Source organism: Oncorhynchus kisutch, linkage group LG12 (assembly GCF_002021735.2).
Source record: "Oncorhynchus kisutch isolate 150728-3 linkage group LG12, Okis_V2, whole genome shotgun sequence".
In the NCBI taxonomy this organism is placed as follows: Eukaryota; Metazoa; Chordata; class Actinopteri; order Salmoniformes; family Salmonidae; genus Oncorhynchus; species Oncorhynchus kisutch.
Genome location: NC_034185.2, coordinates 4,819,820 through 4,840,178, shown reverse-complemented (window position 1 = coordinate 4,840,178; position 20,359 = coordinate 4,819,820). Strand labels below are relative to the sequence as shown.

At 46.4% G+C, this 20,359-nt stretch overlaps 1 protein-coding gene across 2 annotated transcripts in view; it reads left to right on the top strand.

Annotated features, from left to right (window-relative positions):
* The window catches only part of LOC109883417 (sorting nexin-17-like), a 65,719-nt gene that overhangs the window by 32,903 nt on the left and 12,457 nt on the right, over positions 1–20,359 (top strand). For both annotated transcript variants that reach the window (XM_031836754.1, XM_031836753.1), the window contains exons 4-8: positions 299–363; positions 1,794–1,904; positions 2,803–2,893; positions 11,177–11,264; positions 19,492–19,561. In XM_031836754.1, coding sequence (XP_031692614.1) covers positions 299–363; positions 1,794–1,904; positions 2,803–2,893; positions 11,177–11,264; positions 19,492–19,561 — 425 coding nt within the window. The remainder of the gene's footprint in view (positions 1–298; positions 364–1,793; positions 1,905–2,802; positions 2,894–11,176; positions 11,265–19,491; positions 19,562–20,359) is intronic.

Here is a 20,359-nt window from a genome sequence, read left to right as displayed (position 1 = left end):
TGAACCACTGTCGAGATGACCTGGTTTAGTCAATTGAACCACTGTAGAGATTACCTGGTTTAGTCAATTAAACCACTGTAGAGAGTGCCTGGTTTAGTCAATTAAACCACTGTAGAGATTACCTGGATGTCAGGTTGAATTGTCTCCTGCTCTTTGATGATTTACAGATAGTTGAAGCCACGTCAGAAGACCTTCTCGGCTTATTGTAGATATAACCTTTTACTACAGATTGAGTTACAAATATAAGTGTTGATGTGGCCCTCTAATATCTCTCTCATCTACTCTCTCTCCACCACAGTGCGACAGGACCCCATGCTCGGAGCCAGTGAGATGTTCAACAGCTTTCTAAGGAAAGCCCAGCAGGTTGGTAGTGGAGCTAGCTAGGCATGTCTTCCACCCTGGCTGTGTAATTGTTGTGTAGCTAGGCATGTCTTCCACCCTGGCTGTGTAATTGTTGTGTAGCTAGGCATGTCTTCCACCCTGTGTTTTGTTCTACATAGGCTTTCTCATCAGGAGGTGTGGCGTGTGTTGTGCGGGTGTGTCAGTCCTGTTCTACGTAGAATGTGTCTCATCAGGAGGTGTGTGTTGTGCATCAGTTGTTCTATATCGGCCGACTCCTCAGCAAGCTGCTTCTCTGTGATTCAGTGTGTTGTGTCTCTGCTCTGTGAGCCAGCAGGCTGACTCAGTAATGGCTTCAGTTTTGTTAATACGTTCAGCCATGGTGGGACTTTGAGGTTGATGAGTGGGACTTCAGTAATGAACTGAAATGTGTGAGTCACACCAGAGTGGAAGAGGTAAAGTGAGAGGGATAACTAGACCCAAAATCAGTCTTGTCTAGCAGGTCGCTATAAAAAATAAAAAAAATAGCTTACAAAGCCACAAGTGTTTGTACAGAGGTAAATGAGAGAGTTGAATTTTAACAAAAAAAATTGGCTTATTTCCTCCGTGGAGTTTGATCTAATAGAACAGGGTCCTATAAGAGAGAGTAGTAAACCTGACATTGTCCAATAGGAGACCCAGCAGTAAACCTGTCATTGTCCAATAGGAGACCCAGTAGTAAACCTGTCATTGTCCAATAGGAGACCCAGTAGTAAACCTGTCATTGTCCAATAGGAGACCCAGTAGTAAACCTGTCATTGTCCAATAGGAGACCCAGTAGTAAACCTGTCATTGTCCAATAGGAGACCTAGTAGTAAACCTGTCATTGTCCAATAGGAGACCCAGTGGTAAACCTGTCATTGTCCAATAGGAGACCCAGCAGTAAACCTGTCATTGTCCAATAGGAGACCTAGTAGTAAACCTGCCATTGTCCAATAGGAGACCCAGTAGTAAACCTGTCATTGTCCAATAGGAGACCCAGCAGTAAACCTGTCATTGTCCAATAGGAGACCTAGTAGTAAACCTGCCATTGTCCAATAGGAGACCCAGTAGTAAACCTGTCATTGTCCAATAGGAGACCTAGTAGTAAACCTGTCATTGTCCAATAGGAGACCCAGTAGTAAACCTGTCATTGTCCAATAGGAGACCCAGTAGTAAACCTGTCATTGTCCAATAGGAGACCTAGTAGTAAACCTGCCATTGTCCAATAGGAGACCCAGTAGTAAACCTGTCATTGTCCAATAGGAGACCCAGTAGTAAACCTGTCATTGTCCAATAGGAGACCCAGTAGTAAACCTGTCATTGTCCAATAGGAGACCCAGTAGTACACCTGTCATTGTCCAATAGGAGACCAGGTAGTACACCTGTCATTGTCCAATAGGAGACCCAGTGGTAAACCTGTCATTGTCCAATAGGAGACCCAGCAGATTCCAACAGAAGAGGTACCCCTGGAGATCTACCTGTCTAAGAGGCAGAAGGTCACGGTCAACATCCTGACCTCTGACCAGACAGAGGACGTCCTCGAGGTAAGCTGTATGTGTGTTTGCCAGCCGGGACACATGCTGATTTTTAAACGCTCTTCATTTTTCGATTCTGTTTTATTATCGTGGAAATGATGAATGATAATAATTGATCTATAAATTCACAACACTAATGTTCAGTTGGTGTCCTACAGGGAATATCTGTGTTAGGAAACCTATAGGGAGAGGGATTATTGAAAGTACAGAATGTTTGTCAGAACCAGAGAATGTTTGTCAGAACCAGAGAATGTTTGCCAGCAACAGAGCACCAGAGAATGTTTGCCAGCAACAGAGCACCAGAGAATGTTTGCCTGCAACAGAGAACCAGAGAATGTTTGCCAGCACCAGAGAACCAGAGAATGTTTGCCAGAACCAGAGAATGTTTGCCAGCACCAGAGAACCAGAGAATGTTTGCCAGAACCAGAGAATGTTTGCCAGCACCAGAGAACCAGAGAATGTTTGCCAGAACCAGAGAATGTTTGCCAGAACCAGAGAATGTTTGCCAGCAACAGAGAACCAGAGAATGTTTGCTAGCACCAGAGAATGTTTGCCAGCACCAGAGAATGTTTGCCAGCACCAGAGAATCCATCCACTCTTGACACTATGCAGTACATTCTCTCAGATAGAAAGATAGAAGTTGTAACGCCATACAAACAGCTGCTTTTTGTTCTTGTAACTATGACAACTGTAAACTAGTCTGGTGTTCTTCATTAACTGATGTTACCACAAGGACCATAGACCTCTCTCTCTGGGATATTTCAATAGGTTCAAGGCTGTATAACTGTCAGTGGATAAAATAATGTTTTAGTTTTATATGTGTCAGAGGAAATAGGAGTTGTGGATTCATTCAACCACAGAAAAAGATGACCGAAGATGATCTTTCTGTCTATCTTCTGATTTGCAGGCTGTTGCGTCGAAGCTGGACCTTCCAGACGACCTTGCTGGTTACTTCAGTCTCTTCCTGGTTCGGGAAGGAGTGGACGGGGGCTTAACGTGTAAGCACTGACTTTTAACCTTCGACCCCTAACCCTAACCATCCCATAACCAAATAGAGGACAGTTGGGAATGAAATATATTGATCATTTCTTAGAGGTCATCATATAAGATGAATATTGTTTTGACAGACCGCTCGATGGACTTGTTTTGACAGACATGAGGCCAAACCAATATATCATGATCTTGAATGCTCCTTAGCCAATCAGCCTGAACTATCAGTCCTATAAAATCATCACATGATGTCCTTGAATTGACATCCTGTTGTTGACGGTATCTCCAGTGTCTTCTGTTGTTGACGGTCTCTCCAGTGACTCCTGTTGTTGACGGTCTCTCTCCTGTCTCCTGTTGTTGACGGTCTCTCTAGTGTCTCCTGTTGTTGACGGTCTCTCTAGTGTCTCCTGTTGTTGACGGTCTCTCTAGTGTCTCCTGTTGTTGACGGTCTCTCTAGTGTCTCCTGTTGATGACGGTCTCTCTAGTGTCTCCTGTTGTTGACGGTCTCTCTAGTGTCTCCTGTTGATGACGGTCTCTCTAGTGTCTCCTGTTGATGACGGTCTCTCTAGTGTCTCCTGTTGATGACGGTCTCTCTAGTGTCTCCTGTTGTTGACGGTCTCTCTAGTGTCTCCTGTTGATGACGGTCTCTCTAGTGTCTCCTGTTGATGACGGTCTCTCTAGTGTCTCCTGTTGATGACGGTCTCTCTAGTGTCTCCTGTTGTTGACGGTCTCTCTAGTGTCTCCTGTTGATGACGGTCTCTCTAGTGTCTCCTTTTGATGACGGTCTCTCTAGTGTCTCCTGTTGTTGACGGTCTCTCTGTCTCCTGTTGTTGACTCATTTTGAAAACTTTCTTTAAAAGTTCACTGGAAAGATCCAGTCAGACATCTTTGTTGTTTCCTCTTTATTGTTGACTATATACTGTAAGCTGTTGACTAGATGTACCTACAGTTTTGAGATAAACTGTCTCTAAAACAAGGACTCACTAAGGTCCTTTCCCTGGAAACACGCAGAGCAGAGCAAGAGGCCACCCTGCCTAGCCCTGGTCCTATGGACACAATGGGGATGCCATATGGGTCCCCAGGATTGAGAAACAGAGGCTGGAGAGGCAGACCAGCAGCTGGAAGGTAGCTGGTTCAAGCCCCGGGTCGGGCTACAGACAAATGGGAACAGAACTGAACTGGCAGCTGGAAGGCTGATGGTCATCGATCCCATGTACCATCTCCTGCCATTGTGCCCTTGAGCAAGGCACCTAGCCCCCCCCCCCCCCACAAGTAAACTCCATCCAGGGGCTCTGGACTGCTACAGACCATGTGTCAACTTCTGTGCATTTGTTGTTGTTGGGAAAAGGAGACGGCATATTTTCCATTCTAACCAATGGCTTATGAAGTATTATATTCCACAGGAAACATACACGTCTTTATCCAGCATATTGTCCATCTAGAGTGTGATACTAGCTGGCTCCCCATGTAATCCCCTCCAGGAACAAAATGTCTGCCATTGAGCATCATTGTCTGTGGGAGGGACAAAAAGATAACATGTTAGACCCCCCTGCACAGGCATTTCTGTTGAAATACATCAGCACAATGTTGATGGAGCACATTTCACTTTGATTATAACCCACAGAATCCCCCGAGATGAATATAAGTTGTTAGTCTAGCCAGCCGATAGTCCATGAGCACCCATGGCTAGGCTATTGAATTGTCTAAAACCAAAGGGTCCTCTGTTACTCGTCCTCATCAATATAAAAACAGATGAGTCACTTTCACTTAGTAGCAGCAGTAGTAGTAAACACGTTATGCTTCTGATTATGGGCTGACATTTCAATAGACATCTAGCTAGCTAGCCTAACGTTTAGCCTAATAATAGCTAGTGAGTTGAGAGCTAGCTAGTTAACTATTGGCTAGCTAACTAGTGATGTTACAGCAACCCACAATCTGATTTTATTTTCCTGTTGCACAAAGTTAGCTTTTTGGATGGCATCTTTTAACAGAAGAGAAATCTTTTGTTAGGCCTTCCCAGACACTGAGTGGAAAACAGAATGATAGCTGGCCAGCAGATTAGCTAGACAAGTAACACATTGGCGTTACCTGAAGTGAAATGTTGCCAGACCTTCATAGCAGTGATCACGTTGTCCTGATTTCATGAATCACAACAACACAGCACTAAACCCTTAGCTACCCATAGGAGCTAAAATTAGCAAGATAAACTTGTTATAGCTTTCCGGCAGGCGAGACGCTTTGTGGCGTATTTCTGCCTTTCACGGGTCGGAGTGGAAATTACAAATTTGGGACACAGAAAGAGGGGAGAGGGGAAAGGGGGGCTAGCTACAACTTGTTAACGGTGCTCACTGAAATCAGTAACAACAAACTCACGCCACGCAACAGGAAGTGGTCAGGGGCCAAGATTCAACAACCCACATTTCAGGAATTTTACTAAAAATAAAATGTCTGTAAGGGGACGAACACACGTAAATGGAAAGGAACTATACAAGGAACTATGCAAGGCAATGAAGGCCTACAAATGAAGGCATGGACATGTTAGTTTAGTTTTTTGCTGATTTCATTCCTAAAATCTCCCACTCGGAAAGGAATTGAGGAGCTGACGTAGCACCAGTGCAAAAGATTAGCTAATCACTTGGTGTGTGTCCCAAAGGGCACCCTATTCCCTATACACACCTATGGGCCCTGTTCAAAAGTAGTGCACTACATAGGGAATAGGGTGCCATTTGGGACTCAGCCTAATTACCTTGATAACCGATTAAGTGTGAGAGCTACCAAACCCCCTGCCAAACCTTCTTCCTCCTCTGTTGGCTCCGTCCACTGGGGCCCTGTCTCCTTCCTCTTTTTCCTCTTCTTCCTGCCAAACCCTCTTTTTCTCACACTCAAACACACCAACACCAACAGAAGAACGATTGCCTCTGTCGATAGAGTCCACCTATTTCTGTCGGAACCGAACAGGGCTGGCAGGGTTCTGTCAAGAGTTCTGCTGAATGAAGGAACGGGTAGAACTATTGAATATGGACACCTTTCCCTAAGGAATCATTTCATGTCCGTTTCAAAGCTCCCAGAGGAACTGTTCTGTATTGAACTCTCCAAGCTATAGAAACCAATAGTCCTGTTCTGTACTGAACTCTCCAAGCTATAGAAACCAATACTCCTGTTCTGTACTGAACTCTCCAAGCTGTAGAAACCAATACTCCTGTGCTGTACTGAACTCTCCAAGCTATAGAAACCAATACTCCTGTTCTGTACTGAACTCTCCAAGCTATAGAAACCAATACTCCTGTTCTGTACTGAACTCTCCAAGCTATAGAAATCAATAGTCCTGTGTTGTACTGAACTCACCATGCTATAGAAACCAATACTCCTGTTCTGTACTGAACTCTCCAAGCTATAGAGACCAACATTCCTGTTCGGTACTGAACTCTCCAAGCTATAGAAACCAATACTCCTGTTCTGTACTGAACTCTCCAAGCTATAGAAACTAATAGACCTGTTCTGTACTAAAGATCTCCTATCCAAATTCAAATCTAGAATCGGCTTTCTCCTTCACTCACGCCTCCAAACTTACTCTAGTAAAACTGACTATCCTAACGATCCTCGACTTCAGCAATGTCATCTACAAAATAGCTTCCAATACTCTACTCAGACTGCATCCAGTTTGCTATCACAGTGCCCTCCGTTTTGTTACCAAATCACCTTATACCACCCACCACTGCGACCTGTATGCTCTAGTCGGCTGGCCCTCGCTACATATTCGTCGCCAAACCCAATGGCTCCAGGTCATCTACGGTGCCTTGCGAAAGTATTCGGCCCCCTTGAACTTTGCGACCTTTTGCCACATTTCAGGCTTCAAACATAAAGATATAAAACTGTATTTTTTTGTGAAGAATCAACAACAAGTGGGACACAATCATGAAGTGGAACGACATTTATTGGATATTTCAAACTTTTTTAACAAATCAAAAACTGAAAAATTGGGCGTGCAGAATTATTCAGCCCCCTTAAGTTAATACTTTGTAGCGCCACCTTTTGCTGCGATTACAGCTGTAAGTCGCTTGGGGTATGTCTCTATCAGTTTTGCACATTGAGAGACTGAAATTTTTCCCCATTCCTCCTTGCAAAACAGCTCGAGCTCAGTGAGGTTGGATGGAGAGCATTTGTGAACAGCAGTTTTCAGTTGTTTCCACAGATTCTCGATTGGATTCAGGTCTGGACTTTGACTTGGCCATTCTAACACCTGGATATGTTTATTTTTGAACCATTCCATTGTAGATTTTGCTTTATGTTTTGGATCATTGTCTTGTTGCAAGACAAATCTCCGTCCCAGTCTCAGGTCTTTTGCAGACTCCATCAGGTTTTCTTCCAGAATGGTCCTGTATTTGGCTCCATCCATCTTCCCATAAATTTTAACCATCTTCCCTGTCCCTGCTGAAGAAAAGCAGGCCCAAACCATGATTCTGCCACCACCATGTTTGACAGTGGGGATGGTGTGTTCAGGGTGATGAGCTGTGTTGCTTTTACGCCAAACATAACGTTTTGCATTGTTGCCAAAAAGTTCAATTTTGGTTTCATCTGACCAGAGCACCTTCTTCCACATGTTTGGTGTGTCTCCCAGGTGGCTTGTGGCAAACTTTAAACAACACTTTTTATGGATATCTTTAAGAAATGGCTTTCTTCTTGCCACTCTTCCATAAAGGCCGGATTTGTGCAATATACGACTGATTGTTGTCCTATGGACATTCTCCCACCTCAGCTGTAGATCTCTGCAGTTCATCCAGAGTGATCATGGGCCTCTTGGCTGCATCTCTGATCAGTCTTCTCCTTGTATGAGCTGAAAGTTTAGAGGGACGGCCAGGTCTTGGTAGATTTGCAGTGGTCTGATACTCCTTCCATTTCAATATTATCGCTTGCACAGTGCTCCTTGGGATGTTTAAAGCTTGGGAAATATTTTTGTATCCAAATCCGGCTTTAAACTTCTTCACAACAGTATCTCGGACCTGCCTGGTGTGTTCCTTGTTCTTCATGATGCTCTCTGCGCTTTTAACGGACCTCTGAGACTATCACAGTGCAGGTGCATTTATACGGAGACTTGATTACACACAGGTGGATTGTATTTATCATCACTAGTCATTTAGGTCAACATTGGATCATTCAGAGATCCTCACTGAACTTCTGGAGAGAGTTTGCTGCAGTGAAAGTAAAGGGGCTGAATAATTTTGCACGCCCAATTTTTCAGTTTTTGATTTGTTAAAAAAGTTTGAAATATCCAATAAATGTCGTTCCACTTCATGATTGTGTCCCACTTGTTGTTGATTCTTCACAAAAAAAGACAGTTTTATATCTTTATGTTTGAAGCCTGAAATGTGGCAAAAGGTCGCAAAGTTCAAGGGGGCCGAATACTTTCGCAAGGCACTGTACCTCATCCCCATATTGTTTTCATTTACTTTGCACACCAGTATTTCTACTTGCACATCATCATCTGCTCACTTATCACTCATGTTAATCTGCTAAATTGTAATTACTTTGCTACTATGGCCTATTTATTGCCTTAACTCCTTACGCCATTTGCACACACTGTATATAGACTTTCTTATTTTCTATTGTGTTATTGACTGTACGCTTGTTTATTCCATGTGTAACTCTGTGTTGTTGTTTGTGTCACACTGCTCTTGGCCAGGTCGCAGTTGTAAATGAGAACTTGTTCTCAACTAGCCTACCTGGTAAATATAGGTGGAATAATTCAAACATGTAATGACTGTTACCGTCCTAAATGTAGCTGGTATTGCTTAAAGGGAACTGAACAGAACTCAACAGCAGGGTACGTCCCAAATGGCACTGTTTCCCTATATAGTGCACTACTGTTGACCAGAGCCCTATTCCCTATATAGTACACTAATATAGACCAGAGCCCTATTCCCTATATAGTGCACTACTTTAGACCAGAGCCCTATTCCCTATATAGTACACTAATATAGACCAGAGCCCTATTCCCTATATATTGCACTACTTTAGACCAGAGCCCTATTCCCTATATAGTGCACTACTTTAGACCAGGGCCCTAATTCCCTATATAGTGCACTACTTTAGACCAGGGCCCTATTCCCTATATAGTGCACTACTTTAGACCAGGGCCATATTCCCTATATAGTGGTACTACTATAGACCAGAGCCCTATTCCCTATATAGTACACTAATATAGACCAGAGCCCTATTCCCTATATATTGCACTACTTTAGACCAGAGCCCTATTCCCTATATAGTGCACTACTTTTTTATTTTATTTTTATTTTACCTTTATTTAACCAGGCAAGTCAGTTAAGAACACATTCTTATTTTCAATGACGGCCTGGGAACAGTGGGTTAACTGCCTGTTCAGGGGCAGAACGACAGATTTGTACCTTGTCAGCTCGGGGGTTTGAACTCACAACCTTCCGGTTACTAGTCCAACGCTCTAACCACTAGGCTACCCTGCCGCCACTTTAGACCAGGGCCCTATTCCCTATATAGTACACTAATATAGACCAGAGCCCTATTCCCTATATATTGCACTACTGTTGACCAGAGCCCTATTCCCTATATAGTACACTAATATAGACCAGAGCCCTATTCCCTATATAGTACACTACTTTAGACCAGAGCCCTATGGGCCACTATGTAGGGAATAGGGTGCCATTTGGGATGTAAGCCACTCTCTCCAGACAGCTGCTGTTCCCTCTGGAGGTCTGAACTAAACAGCTGCAGTTTATACACCCACACAGACACATGGTACTGGACCCTGCTCATCTCTGTCTGGTACTGGACCCTGCTGGGTTCTGTCTAGATGGACTGTCCTCATCTGTCTGGTACTGGACCCTGCTGGGTTCTGTCTAGATGGACTGTCCTCATCTCTGTCTGGTACTGGACCCTGCTGGGTTCTGTCTAGATGGACTGTCCTCATCTCTGTCTGGTACTGGACCCTACTGGGTTCTGTCTAGATGGACTGTCCTCATCTCTGTCTGGTACTGGACCCTGCTGGGTTCTGTCTAGATGGACTGTGTCCTCATCTCTGTCTGGTACTGGACCCTGCTGGGTTCTGTCTAGATGGACTGTCCTCATCTCTGTCTGGTACTGGACCCTGCTGGGTTCTGTCTAGATGGACTGTCCTCATCTGTCTGGTACTGGACCCTGCTGGGTTCTGTCTAGATGGACTGCCCTCATCTGTCTGGTACTGGACCCTGCTGGGTTCTGTCTAGATGGACTGTCCTCCTCTCTGTCTGGTACTGGACCCTGCTGGGTTCTGTCTAGATGGACTGTCCTCATCTCTGTCTGGTACTGGACCCTGCTGGGTTCTGTCTAGATGGACTGTCCTCATCTGTCTGGTACTGGACCCTGCTGGGTTCTGTCTAGATGGACTGTCCTCATCTGTCTGGTACTGGACCCTGCTGGGTTCTGTCTAGATGGACTGTCCTCATCTCTGTCTGGTACTGGACCCTGCTGGGTTCTGTCTAGATGGACTGTCCTCATCTCTGTCTGGTACTGGACCCTGCTGGGTTCTGTCTAGATGGACTGTCCTCATCTGTCTGGTACTGGACCCTGCTGGTTTCTGTCTAGATGGACTGTCCTCATCTCTGTCTGGTACTGGACCCTGCTGGGTTCTGTCTAGATGGACTGTCCTCATCTCTGTCTGGTACTGGACCCTGCTGGGTTCTGTCTAGATGGACTGTCCTCATCTCTGTCTGGTACTGGACCCTGCTGGGTTCTGTCTAGATGGACTGTCCTCATCTCTGTCTGGTACTGGACCCTGCTGGGTTCTGTCTAGATGGACTGTCCTCATCTGTCTGGTACTGGACCCTGCTGGGTTCTGTCTAGATGGACTGTCCTCATCTCTGTCTGGTACTGGACCCTGCTCATCTCTCTCTGTTTGTTGTCATCTTTGTTGTTATCTAAATCAGATCAGGCTGTACTGCTCATCCCTCCTTTTTACTCTCTCTCTCTCCTCTCTCTCTTCTCTCCTCTCTCTTTCGCTCTTTCTCTCTCCTTCCTTCTCTCTCTCCTCTCTCTCTCCTCTCTCTCTTCTCTCCTCTCTCTCTCTCTCTTTCTCTCTCCTGCTTTCTCTCTCTCCTTCTCTCCTCTCTCTCTTCTCTTCTCTCTCTTTCGCTCTTTCTCTCTCCTTCTCTCCTCTCTCTCTCCTCTCTCTCTTCTCTTCTCTCTCTTTCGCTCTTTCTCTCTCCTTCCTTCTCTCTCTCTCTTTCTCTCCTCTCTTTCTCTCTCCCCTCCTCTCTTTCTCTCTCTTTCTCTTTTTTCTCTAGTTGTGAGGAAGCTGCAGGATTTTGAGCTGCCATACGTATCTGTCACCAGTTTACGGAGCTCGGAGTTCTACATCGCCCTTCGTAAAAGGTATGATACCTCTCCACAAACATGAACTAAGACTGACGCTGCCCACTCTGTTAGACTGACCCTACGCCACTCTGTTAGACTGACTCTACCCCACTCTGTTAGACTGACTCTACCCCACTCTGTTAGACTGACTCTACCCCACTCTGTTAGACTGACTCTACCCCACTCTGTTAGACTGACCCTACGCCACTCTGTTAGACTGACTCTACCCCACTCTGTTAGACTGACTCTACCCCACTCTGTTAGACTGACCCTACGCCACTCTGTTAGACTGACTCTACCCCACTCTGTTAGACTGACTCTACCCCACTCTGTTAGACTGACTCTACCCCACTCTATTAGACTGACCCCACCCCACTCTGTTAGACTGACCCCCACCCCACTCTGTTAGACTGACCCCACCCCACTCTGTTAGACTGACCCCACCCCACTCTGTTAGACTGACCCCACCCCACTCTGTTAGACTGACCCCACCCCACTCTGTTAGACTGACTCTACCCCACTCTGTTAGACTGACTCTACCCCACTCTGTTAGACTGACTCTACCCCACTCTGTTAGACTGACTCTACCCCACTCTGTTAGACTGACTCTACCCCACTCTGTTAGACTGACTCTACCCCACTCTGTTAGACTAACCCCTCTCTGTTAGACTGACCCCACCCCACTCTGTTAGACTGACCCTACTCCACTCTGTTAGACTGACTCTACCCCACTCTGTTAGACTGACTCTACCCCACTCTGTTAGACTGACTCTACCCCACTCTGTTAGACTGACTCTACCCCACTCTGTTAGACTGACTCTACCCCACTCTATTAGACTGACTCTACCCCACTCTGTTAGACTGACCCCACTCTGTTAGACTGACTCTACCCCACTCTGTTAGACTGACCCTACCCCACTCTGTCAGACTGACTCTATCCCACTCTGTCAGACTGACTCTACCCCACTCTGTTAGACTGACCCCACTCTGTTAGACTGACTCTACCCCACTCTGTTAGACTGACTCTACCCCACTCTGTTAGACTGACCCCACTCTGTTAGACTGACTCTACCCCACTCTGTTAGACTGACTCTACCCCACTCTGTTAGACTAACCCCTCTCTGTTAGACTGACCCTACCCCACTCTGTTAGACTGACTCTACCCCACTCTGTTAGACTGACTCTACCCCACTCTGTTAGACTGACTCTACCCCACTCTGTTAGACTGACTCTACCCCACTCTGTTAGACTGACTCTACCCCACTCTGTTAGACTGACTCTACCCCACTCTGTTAGACTGACCCCACTCTGTTAGACTGACCCCACTCTGTTAGACTGACTCTACCCCACTCTGTTAGACTGACTCTACCCCACTCTGTTAGACTGACTCTACCCCACTCTGTTAGACTGACCCCACTCTGTTAGACTGACCCCACTCTGTTAGACTGACTCTACCCCACTCTGTTAGACTGACCCTACCCCACTCTGTCAGACTGACTCTATCCCACTCTGTTAGACTGACTCTACCCCACTCTGTTAGACTGACCCCACTCTGTTAGACTGACTCTACCCCACTCTGTTAGACTGACTCTACCCCACTCTGTTAGACTGACCCCACTCTGTTAGACTGACTCTACCCCACTCTGTTAGACTAACCCCTCTCTGTTAGACTGACCCCACCCCACTCTGTTAGACTGACCCTACCCCACTCTGTTAGACGGACTCTACCCCACTCTGTTAGACTGACTCTACCCCACTCTGTTAGACTGACTCTACCCCACTCTGTTAGACTGACCCCACTCTGTTAGACTGACCCCACTCTGTTAGACTGACCCCACTCTGTTAGACTGACTCTACCCCACTCTGTTAGACTGACGCTACCCCACTCTGTTAGACTGACGCTACCCCACTCTGTTAGACTGACTCTACCCCACTCTGTTAGACTGACTCTACCCCACTCTGTTAGACTGACCCTACCCCACTCTGTTAGACTGACCCTACCCCACTCTGTTAGACTGACCCTACCCCACTCTGTTAGACTGACTCTACCCCACTCTGTTAGACTGACTCTACCCCACTCTGTTAGACTGACTCTACCCCACTCTGTTAGACTGACTCTACCCCACTCTGTTAGACTGACTCTACCCCACTCTGTTAGACTGACTCTACCCCACTCTGTTAGACTGACTCTACCCCACTCTGTTAGACTGACTCTACCCCACTCTGTTAGACTGACTCTACCCCACTCTGTTAGACTGACCCCACTCTGTTAGACTGACTCTACCCCACTCTGTTAGACTGACCCCACTCTGTTAGACTGACTCTACCCCACTCTGTTAGACTGACCCTACCCCACTCTGTCAGACTGACTCTATCCCACTCTGTTAGACTGACTCTATCCCACTCTGTTAGACTGACTCTACCCCACTCTGTTAGACTGACCCCACTCTGTTAGACTGACTCTACCCCACTCTGTTAGACTGACCCCACTCTGTTAGACTGACCCACTCTGTTAGACTGACTCTACCCCACTCTGTTAGACTGACTCTACCCCACTCTGTTAGACTGACTCTACCCCACTCTGTTAGACTGACTCTACCCCACTCTGTTAGACTGACCCCACTCTGTTAGACTGACCCCACTCTGTTAGACTGACCCCACTCTGTTAGACTGACCCCACTCTGTTAGACTGACTCTACCCCACTCTGTTAGACTGACTCTACCCCACTCTGTCAGACTGACGCTACCCCACTCTGTCAGACTGACGCTACCCCACTCTGTCAGACTGACTCTACCCCACTCTGTCAGACTGACTCTACCCCACTCTGTCAGACTGACTCTACCCCACTCTGTCAGACTGACTCTACCCCACTTTGTCAGACTGACTCTACCCCACTTTGTCAGACTGACTCTACCCCACTCTGTCAGACTGACTCTACCCCACTCTGTTAGACTGACTCTACCCCACTCTGTTAGACTGACTCTACCCCACTCTGTCAGACTGACGCTACCCCACTCTGTCAGACTGACGCTACCCCACTCTGTCAGACTGACTCTACCCCACTCTGTCAGACTGACTCTACCCCACTCTGTCAGACTGACTCTACCCCACTCTGTCAGACTGACTCTACCCCACTTTGTCAGACTGACTCTACCCCACTTTGTCAGACTGACCCCACCCCACTCTGTTAGACTGACCCTACCCCACTCTGTTAGACTGACTCTACCCCACTCTGTTAGACTGACTCTACCCCACTCTGTTAGACTGACTCTACCCCACTCTGTTAGACTGACTCTACCCCACTCTGTTAGACTGACTCTACCCCACTCTGTTAGACTGACTCTACCCCACTCTGTTAGACTGACTCACCCCACTCTGTTAGACTGACCCTACCCCACTCTGTTAGACTGACTCTACCCCACTCTGTTAGACTGACCCCACTCTGTTAGACTGACCCCACTCTGTTAGACGGACTCTACCCCACTCTGTTAGACTGACCCTACCCCACTCTGTCAGACTGACTCTATCCCACTCTGTTAGACTGACCTCTACCCCACTCTGTTAGACTGACCCCACTCTGTTAGACTGACTCTACCCCACTCTGTTAGACTGACCCCACTCTGTTAGACTGACTCTACCCCACTCTGTTAGACTGACTCTACCCCACTCTGTTAGACTAACCCCTCTCTGTTAGACTGACCCCACCCCACTCTGTTAGACTGACCCTACCCCACTCTGTTAGACGGACTCTACCCCACTCTGTTAGACGGACTCTACCCCACTCTGTTAGACTGACTCTACCCCACTCTGTTAGACTGACCCCACTCTGTTAGACTGACCCCACTCTGTTAGACTGACCCCACTCTGTTAGACTGACTCTACCCCACTCTGTTAGACTGACGCTACCCCACTCTGTTAGACTGACGCTACCCCACTCTGTTAGACTGACGCTACCCCACTCTGTTAGACTGACCCCACTCTGTTAGACTGACTCTACCCCACTCTGTTAGACTGACGCTACCCCACTCTGTTAGACTGACGCTACCCCACTCTGTTAGACTGACTCTACCCCACTCTGTTAGACTGACCCCACCCCACTCTGTTAGACTGACTCTACCCCACTCTGTTAGACTGACCCTACCCCACTCTGTTAGACTGACTCTACCCCACTCTGTTAGACTGACTCTACCCCACTCTGTTAGACTGACCCCACTCTGTTAGACTGACTCTACCCCACTCTGTTAGACTGACCCCACTCTGTTAGACTGACTCTACCCCACTCTGTTAGACTGACCCCACTCTGTTAGACTGACCCCACTCTGTTAGACTGACTCTACCCCACTCTGTTAGACTGACTCTACCCCACTCTGTCAGACTGACTCTATCCCACTCTGTTAGACTGACTATCCCACTCTGTTAGACTGACTCTACCCCACTCTGTTAGACTGACCCCACTCTGTTAGACTGACTCTACCCCACTCTGTTAGACTGACCCCACTCTGTTAGACTGACCCCACTCTGTTAGACTGACTCTACCCCACTCTGTTAGACTGACTCTACCCCACTCTGTTACTGACTCTACCCCACTCTGTTAGACTGACTCTACCCCACTCTGTTAGACTGACCCCACTCTGTTAGACTGACCCTACCCCACTCTGTTAGACTGACCCCACTCTGTTAGACTGACCCCACTCTGTTAGACTGACTCTACCCCACTCTGTCAGACTGACGCTACCCCACTTTGTCAGACTGACTCTACCCCACTCTGTCAGACTGACTCTACCCCACTCTGTCAGACTGACTCTACCCCACTCTGTTAGACTGACTCTACCCCACTCTGTTAGACTGACTCTACCCCACTCTGTTAGACTGACTCTACCCCACTCTGTTAGACTGACTCTACCCCACTCTGTTAGACTGACTCTACCCCACTCTGTTAGACTGACTCTACCCCACTCTGTTAGACTGACTCTACCCCACTCTGTTAGACTGACTCTACCCCACTCTGTTAGACTGACTCTACCCCACTCTGTCAGACTGACTCTACCCCACTCTGTTAGACTGACTCTACCCCACTCTGTTAGACTGACTCTACCCCACTCTGTTAGACTGACTCTACCCCACTCTGTTAGACTGACTCTACCCCACTCTGTTAGACTGACTCTACCCCACTCTGTTAGACTGACTCTACCCCACTCTGTTAGACTGACTCTACCCCACTCTGTTAGACTGACTCTACCCCACTCTGTTAGACTGACTCTACCCCACTCTGTTAGACTGACTCTACCCCACTCTGTTAGACTGACTCTACCCCACTCTGTTAGACTGACTCTACCCCACTCTGTTAGACTGACTCTACCCCACTCTGTTAGACTGACTCTACCCCACTCTGTTAGACTGACTCTACCCCACTCTGTTAGACTGACTCTACCCCACTCTGTTAGACTGACTCTACCCCACTCTGTTACACTGACTCTACCCCACTCTGGATTCCTAAAATGAGTAAACGGTCTCCGATTTTCCCCTGGTGTATATATTGTTTATGTCGGTCTGTTTAAATACAGTTGAAGTCAGAAGTTTTTCACAATTCCTGACATTTAATCCTAGTAAAAAAGCCCCTGTCTTAGGCCACTTTATTTTAAGAATGTGAAATGTCAGAATAATAGTAGAGTGATTTATTTCAGCTTTTATTTATTTCATCACATTCCCGGTGGGTCAGAAGTTTACATGCACTCAATTAGCATTGGGTAGCATTGCCTTTTAAATTGTTTAACTTGGGTCAAACGTTTCGGGTAGCCTTCCACAAGCTTCCCACAATAAGTTGGGTGAATTTTGGCCCATTCCTCCTGACAGAGCTGGTGTAACTGAGTCAGGTTTGTAGGCCTCCTTGCTCCCACACACTTTTTCAGTTCTGCCCACAAATTGTCTATAGGATTGAGGTCAGGGCTTTGTGATGGCCACTCCAATACCTTGACTTTGTTGTCCTTAAGCCATTTTGCCACAACTTTGGAAGTATGCTTGGGGTCATTGTCTATTTGGAAGACCCATTTGCGACCAAGCTAAAACTTACTGACCGATGTCTTGAGATGCTGTTTCAATATATCCACATAATTTTCCTACCTCATGACGCCATCTATTTTGTGAAGTGCACCAGTCCCTCCTGCAGAAAAGCACCCCCACAACATGATGCTGCCACCCCCGTGCTTCATGGTTGGGATGGTGCTCTTCTGCTTGCAAGCCTCCCCCTTTTTCCTCCAAACATAACGATGGTCATTATGGCCAAAAAGTTATATTTTTGTTTAATCAGACCAGTGGTCATTTCTCCAAAAGGTACAATCTTTGTCCCCATGTGCAGTTGCAAACCATAGTCTGGCTTTTTTATTGCGGGTTTGGAGCAGTGGCTTCTTCCTTGCTGAGCGGCCTTTCAGGTTATGTCGATATAGGACTCGTTTTACTGTGGATATAGATACATTTGTACCTGTTTCCTCCAGCATCTTCACAAGGTCATTTGCTGTTGTTCTGGGATTGATTTGCACATTTCACACCAAAGTACATTAATCTCTAGGAGACAGAACACGTCTCCTTCTTGAGCGGTATGACGGCTGCGTGGTTCCATGGTGTTTATACTTGCGTGCTAGTCTTTGTCCAGATGAATGTGGTACCTTCAGGCGTTTGGAAACTGCTCCCAAGGATGAACCAGACTTGTGGAGGTCTACAATGTTTTGGCTGATTTCTTTTGATTTTCCCATGATGTCAAGCAAAGTGGCACTGAGTTTGAAGGTAGGTCTTGAAATACATCCACAGATACACATCCAATTGACTCAAATGATGTCAATTAGCCTATCAGAAGCTTCTAAAGCCATGACATCAATTTCTGGAATTTTCCAAGCTGTTTAAAGGCACAGTCCACTTAGTGTATGTAAACTCCTGACCCACTGTAATCGTGATACAGTGAATTATAAGTGAAATAATCTGTCTGTAAACAATTGTTGGAAAAATGACTTGTGTCATGCACGAAGTAGATGTCCTAACCGACTTGCCAAAACTATAGTTGGTTTAACAAGAAATTTGTGGAGTGTTTGAAAAACGAGTTTTAATGACTCCAACCTAAGTCTCTGTAAACTTCCGACTTCAACTGTCCAACTGATTTGAATTTCTGATTTGAAATGCAGACTGAAGTATCCGGGTTCAAACCTTCCATTGGACGTGACGCAACGTGAGCTTTCATTGATCTCAAAGAAACACATGGCTGTAGTGGTCTGTAGTGAGAACAACACACTGCTGTGATGTCTGTAGTGAGAACAACACACTGCTGTGATGTCTAGTGTAGCAGGGTCGTTACAGGCTGTAGTGAGAACAACACACTGCCGTGATGTCTGTAGTGAGAACAACACACTGCTGTGATGTCTGTAGTGAGAACAACACACTGCTGTGATGTCTGTAGTGAGAACAACACACTGCCGTGATGTCTGTAGTGAGAACAACACACTGCTGTGATGTCTGTAGTGAGAACAACACACTGCTGTGATGTCTGTAGTGAGAACAACACACTGCTGTGATGTCTGTAGTGAGAACAACACACTGCCGTGATGTCTGTAGTGAGAACAACACACTGCTGTGATGTCTGTAGCGAGAACAACACACTGCCGTGATGTCTGTAGTGAGAACAACACACTGCTGTGATGTCTGTAGCGAGAACAACACACTGCCGTGATGTCTGTAGTGAGAACAACACACTGCCGTGATGTCTGTAGTGAGAACAACACACTGCCGTGATGTCTGTAGTGAGAACAACACACTGCCGTGATGTCTGTAGTGAGAACAACACACTGCTGTGATGTCTGTAGTGAGAACAACACATTGCTGTGATGTCTGTAGTGTAGCAGGGTCGTTACAAGCTGTAGTGAGAACAACACATTGCTGTGATGTCTGTAGTGTAGCAGGGTCGTTACAGGCTGTAGTGAGAACAACACACTGCTGTGATGTCTGTAGTGTAGCAGGGTCGTTACAGGCTGTAGTGAGAACAACACACCGCTGTGATGTCTGTAGTGTAGCAGGGTCGTTACAGGCTGTAGTGAGAACAACACACCGCTGTGATGTCTGTAGTGAGAACAACACTCTTTTCTGCAGCCACAACAGTATATTGGACATCCGTTCTTGACTGATGGTTTGTGTTCATTGAAATTCAAGCATTGTGAGTGTTGATAACCAATACTCTGTCTCTGTCTGTCTCTGTCTGTATAGTTACTGGGACACGGCGTATGACAGTGATGTAATGGACAACAGAGTGGGACTGAACCTACTGTACACTCAGGTGAGTTCAAAACCTCAGGTGAGTTCTGAACCTACTGTACACTCAGGTGAGTTCTGAACCTACTGTACACTCAGGTGAGTTCTGAACCTACTGTACACTCAGGTGAGTTCTGAACCTACTGTACACTCAGGTGAGTTCAAAACCTCAGGTGAGTTCTGAACCTACTGTACACTCAGGTGAGTTCTGAACCTACTGTACACTCAGGTGAGTTCTGAACCTACTGTACACTCAGGTGAGTTCTGAACCTACTGTACACTCAGGTGAGTTCTGAACCTACTGTATATATATATATATATATACACTGCTCAAAAAAATAAAGGGAACACTTAAACAACACAATGTAAATCCAAGTCAATCACACTTCAGTGAAATCAAACTGTCCACTTAGGAAGCAACACTGATTGATAATGAATGTCACATGCTATTGTGGAAATGAAATAGACAACAGGTGGAAATTATAGGCAATTAGCAAGACACCCCCAATAAAGGAGTGGTTCTGCAGTTGGTGACCACAGACCACTTCTCAGTTCCTATGCTTCCTGGCTGATGTTTTGGTCACTTTTGAATGCTGGCGGTGTTTTCACTCTAGTGGTAGCATGAGACGGAGTCTACAACCCACACAAGTGGCTCAGGTAGTGCAGCTCATCCAGGATGGTACATCAATGCGAGCTGTGGCAAGAAGGTTTGCTGTGTCTGACAGCGTAGTGTCCAGAGCATGGAGGCCCATAGTCCTCTGCTCCAAATTACTGCACTACTATTTACTATGGCCCATAGTCCTCTGCTCCAAATTACTGCACT